The sequence below is a fragment of the Anoplophora glabripennis genome, unplaced genomic scaffold, assembly GCF_000390285.2.
Source record: "Anoplophora glabripennis isolate ALB-LARVAE unplaced genomic scaffold, Agla_2.0 scaffold540, whole genome shotgun sequence".
Taxonomy (NCBI): Eukaryota; Metazoa; Arthropoda; class Insecta; order Coleoptera; family Cerambycidae; genus Anoplophora; species Anoplophora glabripennis.
The window spans coordinates 147,897-167,394 of record NW_019416716.1 but is presented as its reverse complement, the minus strand read 5'-3'; the positions used below and the strand labels follow the sequence as shown (position 1 = coordinate 167,394).

The 19,498-nt window shown below is 33.5% G+C and overlaps 1 protein-coding gene and 2 non-coding genes across 3 annotated transcripts in view; 2 read left to right on the top strand and 1 right to left on the bottom strand.

Moving 5' to 3' along the window:
* LOC108910583 (protein Wnt-5b-like) overlaps positions 1-19,498 on the top strand; it is a 192,538-nt gene that overhangs the window by 108,857 nt on the left and 64,183 nt on the right. Inside the window, exon 4 of the mRNA XM_018715234.1 lies at positions 3,155-3,266. Within this exon, the coding sequence (XP_018570750.1) occupies positions 3,155-3,266 (112 nt within the window). The remainder of the gene's footprint in view (positions 1-3,154; positions 3,267-19,498) is intronic.
* Positions 127-209, top strand: Trnal-uaa. Its single transcript has one exon. It is a non-coding gene; the product is annotated as a tRNA-Leu (tRNA).
* Positions 231-302, bottom strand: Trnap-ugg. The gene has a single exon. It is a non-coding gene; the product is annotated as a tRNA-Pro (tRNA).

The following is a 19,498-nucleotide window of genomic DNA, read 5'->3' as shown; positions in this document are numbered from 1 at the left end:
GTTATCCAGTTTCGCGTGATGATGTGACGGCTTAAGATATTATTCTAGCCTCCTTTAACTCCTCGATAATTGCTGAAATTTCGTTGTTATGTTTTTTTTCTCGTTTCTTTTTCATATACCTATCGAGTCAGGTTGGCCGAGTGGTTAAGGCGCCTTGTTTAAGCCTTGGTTCCCTAACGGGAGCGTGGGTTCGAATCCCACACCTGACATTTTAGAAAAAAAAATTTAATTGCCTCCTGTGAGATTTGAACTCACGACCTCCGGTTTCCAAGACCAGTGCTCTACCACTGAGCTAAAGAGGCTCATGCTATGTTTGAATTGAATTTGAATTTTGAATTTTTGTTAACACTACAATTATAAAGGAAATAATATATCAGGTTACAGTTTATACTAGAAAGCAAGTCTGAACCTGTGGAAAACAGGTCTGAACCAGTAGAAAACAAGTCTGGACCTGTAGAAATCTTGACCTTAGACGACCAGAGGTCGATGACCTTGACATGACCTTGACGCGACCTTGGCCCAAGACGACCAGAGGTATTGACCTTGACATGACCTTGGCGTGACCTTGACCACATACGACAGAGGTCGATGATTTGACTTGACCTTGACGTGTCCTTGACCCAGACGACCAGAGGTCATGACCTTGACCCCAGACGACCAGAGGTCATGACCTTGACGTGCCCTTGCCTACAGACGTCCTGATGCCGATGACCTTGGCATGACCTTGACCCCAAACAACCTACGGGCGATGACCTTGGCGTGACCTTGGCCCCAGACGGTCAGAGGTCGATAACCCTGACGTGACCTTGGTCTAGAACAGGGGTCGGCAACTGGCGGACCGCGGTCCAGGTCCGGACCGCCGAAGGTAAAATACTGGACCGCCAAAAATTTTTTTTATAGTACAAATTACTCCAACAGATTATTAAAAAAATATTTTTTTACGTTTAAGTGTCACCCTTATCATTTTTTCTAGTACTTTACAATTGTGTGACTGATTTGAGGTCTTAATGGTCAGTAAGCAGATTAAATTTGAGTCCAAATTAAAATAAAAAATTAATTAGAATTTTATTTCTGGACCTCCTTAAAAATTTTCATGAAGTATCCGGACCCCACCTAAAATTACTTGCCGACCCCTGCCCTAATCGATAATAAGCATTCCGAACAGTTTGTAACACTTCTGGAGTTACTTGCCTAATTTCATCCTTGATTCTTTGTTGAAGTTCAGCAATGTCGTTGGGTTCAGTAGCATAAACTATACTCTCTTTAGATTCCCTTTAGATATCCTCATAAAAAAATCTAATGTGATAAGATAGGATGATCTTGCTGGCCACTCAATTGGGCCCCTTCTTCCAATCCATCTATTCAGAAACACTTCGTTGAGATAGGTCAGTACATTTTGCGCAAAATGTGGTAGTGCCCCTTCTTGAAACTATATCTGTTAGTCAAATAAATCGGGATGCAAATTATTGGGAAATAAAACCGCTAAAGCAGGAACCAGTTCGTCTTGGAACATGTTTTTCCGTTTACATTTTCATTGAAAAAGACAAGACCTACTATGCGATCCCCAATAATTCCAGCCCAGACGTTTGTTTTTTGAGACCTTTGAGTATGGCATTCACGCATCCAGTGGGGATTTTAATCAGCCCATTAACGGCAGTTGTGTCATCAGAAAACAGTAACTATTCCAAAGCAATCTGCCCACCATAGCTAGAAGCCATAATTCGTTCGCAAAAGTCGAATCACGATCATCTTCAATAAGCTCGTGCAGGTTTTGCATCTTATACGGATGCTTTTTGGCTTCTATTAGAATTTTTAAAACGCTTGTGTGACTTACACCCTGAATAGGAGCTATTTGCCTAGCGGGAATAAGAGTAACATGTTCAACTGGATTTCTTCCTCGATTTTTAAAGGCCTTTGTCGAGGAGCATCCCTCACGTGGCCCAACGATATCCGATATCGAGTTTCGGTTTTGTTAATCCTTCTTCGATTAATTGGAAGCATTTCTGTATGAACTTCAGCAAACAACCGAGCGGCTTCAGCCTGTGTTCGATTTCTGTCTCCACGATGCGTCGCGGTTAAACAGGGTATTTTGTTTTTGGTTTTTAATTTGACCAACAAACTATTGAGCAGGTGATGTATATCTTAAAGAAGTTTCAGTAAACATGTCCTTATTTTATTTTTTCCGTCACATGCTTATAAAAAGTAACAAAAAAATACACAATTGTTTTTGCAATTGAAAAAGCTTTAAAATAAAAAATTAATCAACCTACCCTTCCGTTTTAAAAAAATGTTGGGGATTCCTGCAACCCCCACATAATTCAAAAAAATAAACAAACCTCTTTGTAATATGCCCCATTGAAAATAAAAATTGACGTGTTTCAGAAATTTTGCCATTTTACTTGAAAATCGGAATTGTCGTAAGTCATTATTAAAAAACATTATCTCAATTCACAAAAATACGATGTAGAGTTGTGTAATCAGTTATCATTTATGTATAAAGGATTTCAATAAGCGTATAAAAACAGAAACTATAGAATCTACTGCTATAGAAAAGTGGTATTACTCTGATTGTAATCTCTTAACCAGAAATCTATATTATCTATTGTCTAATACACTAAAGGCCGTTTTTTCCATCTCCTAATAAACTCATTTGCCAAATCTGTATCTGTCTTAAAAAAGATCTTAATTGACAAATAATTTATTTGTCAGTTGGAAAAATCAGTCAAAATTATATTAAAACGCAAACTACTGCTATCTTAGAACATAGTTAGAAATTATCTCAGAGCAAACTTTAATAGTACTGTACAGCACGCATGTTTGTTTTTTCACTTAAAATTTTCTTGCACTAATGATTGCATCTAACATCTCGCTGTAACGGTGGTCAAGTTCATTACAAGCAGCTGCAAACTGCACTTGTTTACTAGAGACTGAGCTGGTAAGAGGTTTTGAAAAAACTATATAGATATACCTATTTCCTCCTCTGTTTTGCTTAAATTATTCCGTGACAGAAATAACATAGTTTATATATATGAATACCTACCTACTTCAAACATTTTAAAATGTTTGACCCTGCAAAGAATGTATGCGATTTTTATACATTCTTCTATTATATAAATTTTTTGGTAAGTGATTTTCTATATACTTATTGTTTCAGATTCTCTCAGAATTTTGTCGATGTGCGAGAAAAGGAGAGAAAATTTAAAAGAGGCACACGAGAACAGGGTAGATTACTTATGAATTTACACAACAACGAAGCTGGAAGGAGGGTATGTATTTTTAACAGCTTCACTATTTTTACTTAAACCTTTGATTCTAAGAAATTTTTGGGGCGTTGTCTAGGTATATACGAAAAAAATTTAAAAATTTTTATTGTTTAAATAAATATATTCCTGGTACACCAGTGTCACACCTTATATTCTTGTTATTTTGAGTAGTATAAAATGGAAATTAAACCAAATGCTGTTTTCCAAAACGAAAAGGTAACAATTTTTTTAATTTTTTTTATTGGAAGCATCTTTTTGATAGTAAGGCTTATGTTATTTTGATCGATTCTAATTATTGGTATTACAAAATTGTTGTGTATAAATCAATGATTTCTGTTTTTTGCGCTAATAATAATTAATAATATGTATTAATAATATGTATGTGTTATTATATATGTAACATACTACCAACTGGTTACTTTTTATAATGAGCCATATTTCATAAAATATTAAACAAATAAAAGCAATTTTAAAACTGAAAAATACATTCAAATCTAACAAAGTTTAATAATCGACCATTCTCATTAACACAGGCTTGTATCCATTCATCCAGAAAAAATCTTCTTATAAATGAAAACGGCAGTAAAACTTGTCCCAGAAAATATATGTAGAATGTTTTTCCTTATACTTAATTATTTTAAATTAGAAGTCAATTTTATGGAAGAAAATGTGTCTCACTTATCTTACAAAATAATAAAGTCTAGATTTTTGTTTCTTCTTAAAAATACTATGTACTTTTCCTGTTTCTTAATAAAATTACAATTTAGGTGTACATACATATCGATACTGTAAATTTACATTTTCAACAAATTACACAAAAAGTGTAAAATTACATGTTTAACGTAACTTTAACTGTATGACTTAATTTTACATTACCTACTGCGACGTTGAATATAACTGATCTCGCGTGTAAATTTACATTTCTAAGCATATACCAACATGATTCTTTGTTTCGATTTGGTTAAAGAAAAGAAAAATTGCGAAGAAGTAGATGGTGTAATTGAGAGAACCAATAAAACGGGAGATATATCAATACACTGACATTTCAGTACAATTGTGGCCATACCGAAATTCATCGTTGCGTTTGACGAAACTTATTTTTGGCCCCACATAAAAGTGGCTGTAAACTTTTTAAGGAAGGCTCGAATGGATAAATTTCATTTCTTTCATTTTTAAGGATACCCTGTATATGTGGTACCTACTCCTATGAATTTTCCGAACACCGTATCTTTTAGTTTAGTTCATTTTGCGAATTCCGGACGTTGATCTAAAAAAATATCGCGGAATAAATTTTACTACAGCCTCTTTAGTATTATCAAAATTTTCCGTTTGTATTCTTTCAGTGGATTTTTACATAGCACAGGTTACTCTAAGCTTTCCTTGCTGAATACTCGTATTTTGATAAATCGCCTCGTATGTCGTGCTATTTCTGAACTCGCTCCCCTTGGCTTGTTACATAACACTCACAGCCCTCTAACTGACACCTACGGTGTGGCATACGCCTAATTAACGAGGAAAACCGCGTCCGCGGTAAGGATCTTTTTGTGTTCGCTTCTTTTAAGGCAAAGAAACCATTACAGTTTGGAGATGTGTCGCAGCCATAGATCTTGTTCCAGAGTGTCGTCAAGTATGCAACGGAGCCTAGTCGCTTCCTTGTTCCTTGTGTCTTAATAAAGTCATTATTTACAACTCCGTGCCATCCCACGAATGATGTATGTTTATCTGTTTTCGAAGGATTGTTCTAGATAGGGGAAGCGGTAGGTTATTTATTGCTTATTGATTAGATTTTGAAACCACATTTCTCCATTCAGTGAAATAATGCATAAAACAAATATAATAAGTGCTGCTGCCTGAAAATACTTTGAAACATTGTGCATAAAAGTGTGAAATCGACTTTTTGTTGTTAGACGGCCTTCTGCGTGCGGTTAATGTTCTGCACATGAACACGTGCTGCAGAGATTATATTCAACTTTAAAACATGTTCTGTATGTCTTTATTTATTAAAATAAATGCTTCTAATTGCTTTTGCCACAACTCTGACGTAGGATACTACAACGTGAAAGTGAGGAACGAACTATACAGGGTGTTAATTAAAAGTACAGGCCGACAAAAAAAAAAGTTTTTGTCATTTAGATCAGACTCGGTTTTTCCTATATATTTTGATGTTCTGAAAACGAATATATCATCAATTGTCAATTGACTGTCAATAGTCTAGGGTGATCAAGAACTCCATTTTCTCAATGGAACTGGATGTCTGCGAATCTCTACTTTCTGGTTCATTTGACAGTCCAATGCTAACAATTTTTATTCGGTGATATCATTTCCGTTGACCTATGACATAGGTTATTCCTCCTCAAGCTGGCGAATGCGTTGTCGTGGCATTGGGGGTTTGAGGTCTGACTCGGGTCTGGATGAATGTTGATTGATTTTCAATCGAGTCAACATTCATCCAGAGGGACTAATTGTAAGAATCACCTATGGGCAGGTTCCCAGAATAAAAAACCTAGAATGGATGATTCAAGAGAAATGAAATCTTATGCGACAGGGTCTCGGATACCCAGAAAGAACAGGAATAAAAGTGACCATTGATGGTTCTCCATAGCTTGGAAATCTGTACCTCAACCTTTCATGAGCAATCTGTTATGTCAAATACTCAGAATTCTCTCACTCAGGTCTTGATGAGTGGCATGAGGTTACCCAAAATATGCCAGAAAACCTGAAATATCGCGCATTTGAAGGTAATTTGTGGAAAACTCTTGCGTCAGATTTTTTTCTAATCTTGATATTCGTTTCCAGAACATCAAAATATACAGGGTGAGTAATTAATAATGGTACACAGCTCAATGGCAGATTGTTAACGTCAAAATGTAGCGATTGAACCAAATATGCCTTAATCAATTGTTGTTTCTTTTCGTTCTACACGGTGTTAAAATTGCAAAAATATTTTCGATTTTTTACTATATTTTAAGTATATATGAACCTCTTGTTTTAAAAATTTGTAGTTTTACGTTTTTGAGGTGGCAAATACGAATTTGCAAATAGTGTTGGGTCACGCCTAGGGGGCGCTAGTTGTACTTTCCTGTCAAAGTAAAAATATATCTAACTTTTTATATCTTACAATTTTGAATTTTTAACTAGAAATTATTGAACTACGTTCAGTTCTAAATAAAAAAGGTATACTTGTTACAAATCGATAAAATCAAATGTTTTCGAGATACAGACGTTTTAAGTTTTTGAGATTCGACGGGAATTAAATTAGAAAATTATTTTTTCCAAAGTAGTAGGCATTGACATAATAAATTGACAGCTGTTACTACAATACCATAGTGTTTCTGCTAATTCTACTCAATTTGATTAGGAAGTAGTTTTTCCTTGTCGTTATTTTTTAGAGAAGATAATATCTTAAAAGAAATTTCCCGCACCGTTGCGTTGGATTGGACGCGGTATGGAGGTACCTTGGCCTGTACGTAGCCCTGTTTTAAATCCACTGGATTTTTACTTTCGGGGATATCTTAAATGTTTAGTTTACAAAAACATTATTAATGGCCATGAACAACTGTGAACAAATATTCAAGAATCAATTCATATTATCAAACAACATAGAACTTTATTTAACGTCATACAAAAAAATAAAAGGCTAATAAAGTGCATTGAAGCCGCTGGTGGTTAATAATTTGTTAAGATATGTATAATAAAATTTTCAATTCTGTAATGTTTGTCTTAATTCTTAATTCAGGCTTGGTATCTTAAGACCTGCTAATTTTCTAATTTAATTCCCACCGAATCTCAAAAACTTAAAACGCCTGTATCTTGAAAACGGTTTAGTTTATCGATTTGTAACTAACATACCTTTTTCATTTAGAATTGAACGTAGTTCAAGAATTTGTAGTTAAAAAATTCAAAATTGTAAAATATAAAAAGTTAGACAGATTTTTATATTGATAGGACAGTATAACTAGGGGTCCTCTAGATGTTACCCCAACAATGTTTGCATATTCGTATTTGCCTCCTCAAAAAACGTAAAACTACAAATTCTCAAAACAGTAGGTCCATACATACTTAAAATATAGACAAAAATACAAAATATGTTTTCAACTTTAACACCCTGTAGCAAGGAGCAACAATTGATTAAGGCATGTTTGGCTCAATCACTATATTTTGACGTTAACAATCTGCCATTGAGCTGTGAACCATTACTAATGACTCACCCTGTATATTTTGATGTTCTGGAAACGAATTTCAAGATTAGAAAAAAATCTGACGCAAGAGTTTTCCACAAATTACCTTCAAATGCGCGTTATTTCAGGTTTTCTGGCATATTTTGGGTAACAAAATATGCCAGATACAATTATGCCAATTATACAATACTCACCCTGTATAGGAAAAAACGGGTCTGATCTAAAAGACAAAAACTTTTGTTGTTTTGTCGGCCTGTATTATTTAAGTAATTTAAAGCAAATAAACATAGACTCGTCAAATGAAGAGTTTTTGGGATATAGGGTGTTGAAATTTAAAAAAAATGCTTTTTCCAGAATATTTCTGAAGATGTTTTATGCAGAATTTGGGAATTAATCAAATACCTGTGGCGAAGTTATCGTAACGACAAAAAATTTCACTGCACTAACGTCATCATAGTATATTACGTAATAAGTGTTGTAAAAAGCCTTTTACGCACGAATGGAAAAGTTACGCACGACGCCGCGTAGCGGCGAGAGCGTAATTCTATGAGTGCGTAATTGCATTACAGCACGTATTACGTACTATACTTTACCTACGACCACTACTGTAAATACTTAAAAACACACCGTCTGCGATCAATGTAAGATTCCTATTACGTACGGTAAAAAAATCGCACAGCTTGGTAAAAAAATCGTACAGTTTTCCTAGCAACCGCCTAGCAACGGTCAATACAATAGTGTTTGTATTGTCATGAAACCTAACATAACACCAGAACTATACATTTCGCAAAAAAGTTTATATGATTATTTTTTACTAAATACAAGGTAATCATTCACGAAAAGTTCAGAAAATAAATCCAAAATTTCTACACCATTAATTTTTTCGAATTTGTTGTGGTTGCTTTATATCGAGCAAAAAGAAATCCAGTGAATTTCTATGTGAAAACGTGTCGTTTTAAAGTTATTTTTTGAGTGATTTTTTTCCTTGAAAACACCACAAGAAGTTGCTGGTAGTGATTTTCTGGAGTTTTCGGTGAGAGCGACTCCCGGCATTCCCGCCACTAGTACCTGTATTTATATCTAAATTCAGTGGAATTTTACCTTTAATTAGATCAATTATTAGACTAAGATTCATCGTTCTGCATATCAAACGTCTTCAAATATGTTTTAGAAAAGGTTATTTCACCACCTATGTTTCGAAAACTGTTGATTTGTGAATCAATGTTTAATGAACCTTTTGACTTGTTCATCACCCCTTAAAATTTATCGACGTACTAATTGATCCCCTATATAAAGATCTGTTTTATAATTATCAAACTATATTTTTCTCGTAGGAGTTACAAACTAGGGATATACCGTGTTGGTTACACTCCACGACAAAACCGGCTGTAATGAGAAAGAAAGAAACAGATAAGCAAATGAATAATTAATTTATACAGCGGGTGTTTTTTTGTAATACATCTTCAGAAACAAGTACCTCAGTGATTGTGGTTTAGCACTACATATTTAAAATCCCCATTTCTCGAATTTTATTCATTTGTAGCTGAAATAGGAAAATTTTAAAAGATGACGATAAAGCCACATCAGATTTTACATAAAAAAAATGTTTTCTCGAAAAATCACCCATCAAAAAGCCATAGCAGGCCGCAGCATTATCATTATGGCACTTGATTTTATAGATGCATTAAGACATACTGGTATACATATATATGAGAAGTGAAATAACCATCGTAATCATATGACGCAATAAAATTTGGCAAATATCAAATCTAAATATTCTATGTGCTATACAATTCTGCAATTATTCTTTGCAACACTTTCCTGAAGACAACAAGATTAAAAGGTATTACACTAGAGAATGTTTTTGAATAAATTTTAATTTTATTATATTCCCTTTTCCCTTTATCTTAATAAAATACAAATACGGTCCTTACTTGCACGGATAGTAACGAGAATTAACCCTAGTTACCCTAGTAGTTACCCTAGTAACCCGAGACAAAATCGAATTTAAGTCCATATTTTTTGCACGCTAATTCAATATTGAGTAATGCAATAACTTTAAAAATTTCTAATCTTTGGTACAATGTTCTAATAAAGATGACTAATTTAAATGACATTAATTAAAATATTAAACTGTTTGGCACAAAAATATATTAGGTATTTAACATTCGTAATAATTTTTTTGGCTCCAATCTTACAGCACGCATACGATATGTATCAGTATTTAGAAAAATTAACCTAGATATGTCCAATAATGAACGACTTCTAAACACTATGTAATGTTTGAAATGCCGATTATTAGATAAGAGAATGCGGTTATTACTACAACAAATGTAATGCATGCATTGAACAAAATGGACAGCGTTTCAAATATTGTAGTTAAATAGTAGTTTTATATTTCTCCTGTATTTTTATATTTTTGTTAAATAGTTCAAGTGTTTCAATTCCTTTATTTATTCTAAGACATTAAAAAAATAGGTACATACAATATATACGAGATGATTCATTAGAAAATAATGAAGAAATCAGTAGTAGGCTTTGTCTTTCAAATTTGACAATTGGCCAAATAAATTTTACTTCACTTCTCTCCTAATTCTACAAAAAGAAAACAAGTAGGTATCTAGGTAGTTTTTAAATAAGTGAATATTGTTTAAAAATTGTATAAAAAACACAAATAGGTAAATAATAAAAATAATAATTGATATTTTTTCAACGACAATCAGAGGCAATTATTGAAATAAAATAATTTTATTACTAACTGACAAGTTTGAAAGATAAATTCATTGCCTACTACTGACTTTGCGATTATTTTCTAATAAACACTGTTAAAATCTTGTTTCAGTTAATACGGTTTTTCTTGAAAAACATAGTTTTTTAAAATTTAACAAGAATATAAAATTTTTAAAATTAAATTCTGCTGTGAATTAATATTATTATTTTTCAATTCGGTCAATGAAAAAAAGTTCGGTACAATTTTAGGGGTGAGTCATCCCCAATGAACACCTTGTAGTGCTTCAATTAACTTTAAATCATAGTCAAAGAAGACCAGTAATAAACCTAAATCATGTACCAAATTTGATTCTTCTACGGTAAAGTGTTGCAGAGATTTTTTTCGAAATTTAGGGCCTCACTTTGGGTGCTAGTAACGCCTCAGGGGTGCAACTTTGTATATAGGTAGGTAAGTTTGGTTAAATTACAATATTTTGGACACCCCTACATGCACCTGCCCTGTGTCGGTTCTTATGCGGAACACCCTGTATAATCTGTACCTAAGTTTATGTTATACAGGATGATTCAAAATTCAGTACAAAGAATTTAGGGACGTATTTTTGAGGTCAAACTTTTTTTCCTATAAACGTGGGTCCACAAATGCTTAGTTTTCGATATACAGTTTTTTTTTTATTTTTTAGGAATAATATCTAAACAAATTTGAATGTTGGCATAGAACTTGGGGTGCGGGAGTTTTTTGAGATGCTAAATTGCTACTTGTAGAGGGCGCCACATACAGGGTGCGCCACCAGTAACGCCTCGGTCGCTAGTGACCAAACGGCAAGTGTTATAGAAACCTGTTTAGGTGGGTATGTGTAGGTTGATTACGGCTACATTTTAAAAATATTTTGGGATATACAGGGTGTCCAGGAAAAGCGTACCATATCAAAGTTATGTTTTTTTAAATGGAACACCCTGTATTTTACTGCATTTTTGAAAGCACCGTAAAAAAATAGGTGAACTTTATTAAAGGTTCTGCATACCTAGGACTTACAGTTTGTGAGATATTTCAATTTTAGTGAAAATGCAGGCATAGCGTAGAAATTTAATATTAGCAATAAAAAAATAATTTTAAGGAAGCAGCTTTGGAGGGTCTATTTTAGATCCTTGAAGTTATAAATTGTTATATTTGTCGTCACTTAGTATTATACAGGGTGTTCAAAAAACTGCTGAATACTTCTCTCAACTTTAAACAGCAATAACTTGGTTATTTTAAATGGAACACCCAGTATATTTTTACTTTGAGAGTTAGGAAATTTAAAACTCTTTCAAACTGTATATAGGTTTCCTATACCTATCTCCAACGGTATTGGAGATATTTGTGCCGTTTCGTTTTTTATCGATTTTTTTTGTAAGATGTATCCACGTGTCTCTATCGAGGTCTTTACTGAATTGGTTTGGGTTCTTCTTGATGACGTCTCTGTAAATATAAGGAGAAAAATGTGAATGCAAATACATGGCACACCTGCACATTTTTCATATTCAGTGAGAAATTATATAAATCGATAATTAAGTAATAAATGAGTAGGTAAGAATGGTTCATGTCAGTGGCTACCACAGGTGTCCAAACCTCTCGTAATGGACTTCTTTGTTTCGGGCTGTATAAAAATATATCTTGTACACAGTGTTCCACCTACTACTTGCGATGATATGAAGGAAAGGATTAGATATGCATTTGCCACAATCACCCCAAATATTCTAAGGAATGTGAGAATATCATTTGAAGATAGAATAAGATGCTGTATTCAAGAGAATGGTTATCAATTCGAACATCTATTAAAATTTTTCTTTGTTTCTTCTAAAAGTAAAATTTTCTTTAATAAATATTTTTCATGTTCATAAATAATTCAGTTACTTACTACAAACATATTTATACAAAATTAATAACTTTTTATAATTATTCGGCTTATAAAATAATATTTTTTATTAGAAAACTTTTTTGAATATTTTCATGATAATGATAAAAGGAACTTTTACTTTTAGAAAAAACAAAGAAAAATTTTAATTGATGTTCGAATTGATAACCATTCTCCTGAATACAGCATCTTATTCTATCTTCAAATGATATTCTCACGCAAATGCATCTCTAATCCTTCCCTCCAATATCATCGCAAGTAATAGGTGGAACATTGTATACAAGATTTTTTATATAGCTCGCAACAAAGAAGTCCATTACGGTGAGGTCTGGACACCTACGTGGCCACTGACATGCACCATTCCTACTTATCCATTTATTACTAAATTTTCGATTTAAATAATTTCTCACTGAATATGAAAAATTTGCAGGTGCGCCATCTAATTGCATCCTCATTTTTCTCAATATATTTAAAGAGACGTCATCAAGAAGAACCCAAACCAATTCAGTAAAGACCTCGATAAAGACACGTGGATACATCTTACAAAAAAAATCGATAAAAAACGAAACGGCACAAATATCTCCAATACCGTTAGAGATAGGTATAGGGAACCTATACACAGTTTGAAAGAGTTTTAAATTTCCCAACTCCCAAAGTAAAAATATACTGGGTGTTCCATTTAAAATAACCAAGTTATTGCTGTTTAAAGTTGAGAGAAGTATTCAGCAGTTTTTTGAACACCCTGTATAATACTAAGTGACGACAAATATAACAATTTATAACTTCAAGGATCTAAAATAGACCCTCCAAAGCTGCTTCCTTAAAATTATTTTTTTATTGCTAATATTAAATTTCTACGCTATGCCTGCATTTTCACTTAAATTGAAATATCTCACAAACTGTAAGTCCTAGGTATGCGGAACCTTTAATAAAGTTCACCTATTTTTTTATGATGCTTTCAAAAATGCAGTAAAATACAGGGTGTTCCATTTAAAAAAACATAACTTTGATATGGTACGCTTTTCCTGGACACTCTGTATATTTCAAAATATTTTTAAAATGTAGCCGTAATCAACCTACACATACCCACCTAAACAGGTTTCTATAACATTTGCCGTTTGGTTACTAGCGACCGAGGTGTTACTGGTGGCGCACCCTGTATAAGGGTATGCTTGTATTAAAATGGGCCTAACTCTTTTGCTACCCTATACATTGACGTTTCGTATTAGTGTGTTTATTCCCCTATCAATTTTACGCAAAAAAGTTATACTCGGTCGAAATCTCTCAGGCGAACCGTTTCCGAGATATTGGCTGATGAAGAGTTAAATGCACACCATATTTTCAAATTTTATTAACTACTTAGCATGAAAAATTTTAAAATTTATTCAGTAATCAGTAATGCATTGATCTTGAATTTTAGTTCTTTACATTTTTTCATACAACTAACCGTTTTCGAGAAAATCACTGCTGACTTGTGAAAATACTACCATTTAGTAATCCTCACTGATTCCCCAATAAATTCTGAGTGTACTTTTTTGAAACTTAGTCATGCTGCTCCTTCAGTATCATTCATTTTTGTGATACATTTTTCGTCTCTGAACAAAATATAGCTTTGAGAACCATTGAAAATCTTAACTAAAAGGTTTTTCGCGATTTAAAAAAAGGAGTGTGATGAAGCAATTGTGGCCCCAGATTCGGATTCAGGTCGTTAAAATACATAAAGGATACATAGGTCTAGTATTTAAAATAGATTGTGAGAAATATCATATATCAGAATCAAATAAGAAAAAAAGTTGCATGTCATTTCCTGGAAGAGACTATGGCTAATTCGACTACATATGTGTATTTCCCACAAAAAAAGTTTTCTAACAGTATCCAAGCTTAATAGACATCATTAGTTTATTTTTGACTAACCTAACTTAAACAAACTTAACCTAACCTAACGAAGTGATATCTATATCAAGAAAATTGATAAACATTCCCGACTACATGTAACACTAAAACACATCACTAGTTTATGTTCCGGAAAATATTCAACGGAAATGACTGCAGAAAATACTGTCGGACATAGGTACTTCAATAAGTAAGGTCAGCAGTCCAGGCGACACGCCGGGACTGGCGACATTGCTCTACTTTAGATATCATCTGATGTTTCCGTCTACTTATGATGCTGCTGCAGCTGGCTAATATACTCTTGCCTCCTACGTATATCGAAAATATTCTTGATTTTTTAATTGGTTCAAAAAGATAATTTAATTACCACCATCAGTACCACTTGTAAATTAACTTGACTCTAGCAGTGACGTGGCTAAAGTGAAATGATGCAAGAAGACTAAAATAATTGGATTGGATTTTGTTTCGATTCAACGTGTCAGTAGATGTATAAATTTTGTAATATAAAAATAATTCTCAAAAGATCTGCCTAAAATATTTAACACTTATTTCTTCATTTTATTTCTTTCGATCGTTTCGTACAAAAAAGGTACATAATATATGACGCAGTTGTTGAAGTATGCGCATATAATTTTTTTAGCACTTGTAAAATTAATCGATTTTATGATTCCGATAAAAATTGCAATTTACGGTTAACAGAGTGAGACATTAGCGTTGGCGCTGGATTTACACTTAAGTTTTTTGCACAGATATATAGGATTCTTTCGGTTAAAGTTGTTGAGGATTAGAAACTTTAAATTTTCAGGTTTTACATTTATTTTATTATCTTGACCGAACTTGTGTTAGCATTAAGCAAGGAGTAAAAACAAATGAAAATTCTCGTCAGTATTTTCGAAGTCATTAACGGTAAACTGTTGTTTTTTAATCGTACCAATAATAACGAAATTATAGGTTGCTGCGTGTTTTTACCAGACACCCAGTATAACCCAACTGGAATTTTCTTATAAATTAATATGAAGAAGTGTAATAGAAGTGCGCATTTTTTATTTTGATTTGTTTCTTGTGTGTACGCTAATACTTATTTCGACAGCTATACATGTGGTTCGACAAGTAACCATTTTCGCGCCAGTCCTCATAAATTGCGGCCCCCGCACTCGTGAATTATATGAAAACCGCCTGAAAAAAACGCAAACTGTTGTCTAAAGATAATAAAATAACGAAAACAGTCGCCAATAAAACAAACTCACTCGGAGCTGTCAGCGAGCATAATTAAACTTTTAGCTTTCCACTTACCGGATTGCCAGTCCCAGCGATAACATCTCAGCGGCTGATTTATAATTGCCACTCGTCATAGCATAGAGATACTCTGAGAAGACAGTGTCTTTAAAATGAAGAACTAGATAAATTATAAAGTTAAAACACCTAAGTAGACCAACTATCACCAAATTTGGGATAAAAGCATAAATTATACAGAGATATTCAAAATGATTGAATCTACAGTTCACTAGAAATATTTTGTGCTACTCACTAAATGGTTTTTATTGCTATTGCTTTATTGTACAAGAATAATTTACTTGAACTTAAAAATGGAATATCTTTTGTATTCTACAAATTGGAATATTTGATCGAACTGACTTTCGCTATAGTGCATATTGATATTTAGCCTAACTGTACTGTTAGAATGGATACTGCGAAGAACAGTGGAAACAGGTACGGCAAGCCGAACCAGGCCAAAGCCAGAAGTCGCTAGGTACCTACGTGGTGATTCTTACCATTATACCTTTACCTATATCAGTACCTTTTTTATTTAACGAATTAAGAAAAAATGTCTCATACTGTAAAAATTAAATGAAGAAGATGCTTTATTGCAGCATATCTAAATTGGTTTAAAAATATATAAATGGGCGTTCTGTCTTTCAAAGTAAAATTTTGATGGTAATCAATAGAGTGCAATTAAAAATTTGTTTGATAACACCCAAATTGTAATACTGAATGTTATACTGTCGACAGATACTTAGTGTTTTCAATTCACACATTCACTCAAAGAAAGAATGAATGAATAGAATCGGTCGACAACCACAAAGCGTCGATACAATATTTTGTAATAATTAGTATATTTGGCTAATTTTAACTAATATACTTCATTAATATTGTGCTATATGTTAAATTGGACCTAGGAACATATACATATAACTCTTAATTGTATACTTTAATGATATTATTAGATAAAGACATTGCATCAGGGTTCAAATTTAACAATTTATCTAGTTCTGTTTCAACCTTCCTTGAAATTAAATAAATATGAGACCAAAAATACAATTGTTCTATTGGAACAGAGACTGCGAAGAACGAATGGGAGTGGGGATAGGTACGTCAAGCTGATCCAGGCTACCAGCCAATCTGGACGATTTCTATCAGTGCATTTTTTAACGAATTTAAAAAATGCCTCATATTGTAAAAATTAAATGAAATCCTAAATACATTGCGCTATTTTCAAGTTCGTCGAAATATGTGTAATCAGTCAGTTTGATTTCAATCAAATTCTAACAATATCACATTGAGACTGATTTGCAATTAAAGTTTTAAATAAAATCCTTATATATTTAGTTTTCAAATTCTCTTAAATAATATAAAAAGTAAATAAATATTTTATTTATTAATTCAGGAATATATTTACAGCTGCTTTTGATCTGTCCTTTAAAAATTGGATTTACATAATAAGAAAGTGATATGCTGTACATATAATAAAATTCGAATCTAGTTGTGTAACCAGATATGTACATAAAATAATTAAAGGATTAGATAAAATATATTTGTTTGTGTGAATCAACCAACGCCTTTCTCATTTCGGGATGCAGGGTCGGCGTTCTGGTTATTAAGCTACGACAAACCATTCTGACCGCTGAACGATTGAACATCAAGGTAGCTAGTTACCTATACAGGATGTTAAAAAAAGAGTGTAAAATATTTCAGGAGGTAATAGTATGAACCAAAATAAGCAGAAAAGTCTTAATAAACATGGGTCCGCAAAGTAACGGTTGCGGAGATATGGACCACTATTCGTTTTTCAAACATTTTATTTTATTAGGAATAAACCGACAAAGGAAGTTTTTAACAAACAAAAAACAAAGTTACAGAAGATGTTCAAAGTGCCCTCCGTCCATTTTCAAGCAGGCACGACATTTTCGTCTCAACGATATTCGAACTCTTTCGAAAACACCCTCCTTGGTTTGGATTTCTTGACACTTTTGATTAATCCGTAGCTGCAGCTCTTCCAGGCTATTTACAGGAGTACCATACACTAATGTCTTCAAATATCCCCAAACAAAGAAATCTAGAGGGTTCAGATCAGGCGATCTTGGAGGCCATAAAACAGGTCCGGCCCTTCCTACCCATCTATGTGGAAAAGTTTGGTGTAAATGCTCTCTAACGGCCATGGAAAAATGAGCTGGAGCACCATCATGCTGGAACCACATTTGTTGCCTCTGATTCAAAGGAATGTCTTCCAAAAACTCATACAGTGTGTTCTGCAGAAAGTTGAGGTAAGCAGCGCCTGTTAATCGGTTTGGTAAAACAACAGGACCTAGAAACCTGTCACCTACAATACCCATCCAAATGTTTAATGAAAAACGTGCCTGATGTCCAGATTCTATTAGAGCATGAGGATTTTCGTCGGCCCAAATATGCGTATTGTGAAAATTAAACACTCCATTTCTTGTGAACCCGGCCTCATCAGTAAAAAGAATGTTTGCAAGAAAACGAGGGTCTTCAGCATCATGACGTAGAAACCAGCGGCAAAAAACCAAACGTGCTTGATGATCATTTATTGGATTTAAGGCCTGTACTCGTTGCACATGGTATAGATAAAGCAGTTGCTTGTGAAAGATTCTCCAAACAAGAGGACCACTAATTCCTCGGCTCATATTCTCCGCACACTCGTACCTGGATTCTGCTCTACCAGTGTTAGAATTTCTTCTTCTTCTCTAAGAGTGGATACCGACCTTGGTCTTCCGGATAAATGACACTGTTTGCTCAAGGAACCGGTATCACGCAATCTTTGGTGAATTCTTCCAAACATGCGTTGTGAAGGAGTCTGGCGATTTGGATAAGCGTCAACATAAAGACGTCGCGCTTCGGTGGCGTTCCCATTAGCACGACCATACATGAAATGCATGTCTGTTAATTCTGCGTTAGAGTAACCAGCCATAGCGAAAACTTGTGCATTGAAAACAACTGTCAAATACGTACTGTTTATTTCACTAAACATCAACCAACTATTATAAGAAAGTACACAATGTTTTTGCAAAATAAAAAAAGGGGCTAAAAAACATAAAACATTCCATATCTCCGCAACCGTTACTTTGTGGACCCATGTTTATTGGGACTTTTCTGCTTATTTTGGTTCATACTATTACCTCCTTCAATATTTTACACTCTTTTTTAACACCCTGTATGGTTGATAGTTCGGCAGTATAGGTACGGCGTGCGGACCCTGTCCTCTGTACTATTCTTTCACACTCCCATTTTCAGATTCATAATCATAATTTACTTATTAATATAATAAAAATAACTACGTGTGGAGTTATTTTGGTATTTGTACATTGTTTCCATTAAGAAGATTCCCTTTTTTATGTAAATATTGTACCTCATCACAAACTGAATAATTAAAAAAAAAATAGTTAATAAACAGTTTTTTTTAATTCTTAAAATATAATGAAAAACTAAAAAAGGTAATTTTTTTGTACTCAGCTTTTTTAAAACTATTTTCAGATTCAAAATAGATATATTTACCTACGGTTTACCAATTATACTCTTATTTTGAGAAACCAATTTCACAAATTTGATGTCTGAACACAAAATAAAAGGAGGTTATTATGTAATTAAATAATTATTATTATTTGCTTTAATAAAATATATAAAATCTTCGCGTTTCGCATTGCAGTACACAGAATCGCTATGCCGACCCCACATTTATTAAGAAACAATGTATTCTATCTCTATCTATCCATTGAACATGGAAATAAACAATTACGTATAGTCTTTCCAATGTCAATTGAAGAACCAACAGATTGACAGTACCAGGTTCGGTCGCTGACGCAGCAACTCGTCATTGAAATATTTAAAAAACTTGTTCCTATATTTATTTAGCCATACCCATATACAGGTCTGGTCGAACTAAACGAGGATGTGGTAGAAATGTATACGCCTAGTTGAAGAATGCGAGCGCGGGCAAAGGAAAACAAAAACAGTTGCATTGGGCTGCAGGGCAATAAATCGCAGCAGTTGACAAGTGGTTGATAAATTGCCCAGCAGTGCAGTGCAGCAATGCGGAATTTGGTGTGATTCAGGTAATTTTAATTTATTATAGGCACCTTCTATCAATCATTCATATTACAATTGCGAAAGGGAGAAATAAGAGGGATATTTTGTTTACTAATATTATCACAACATGGCATTTTGGAGACCTTTTGAAACGGAACAAAACGAAATTTACCACCAATATAATAAAATTGTTTGAGGACATAAATAATTAAAATAT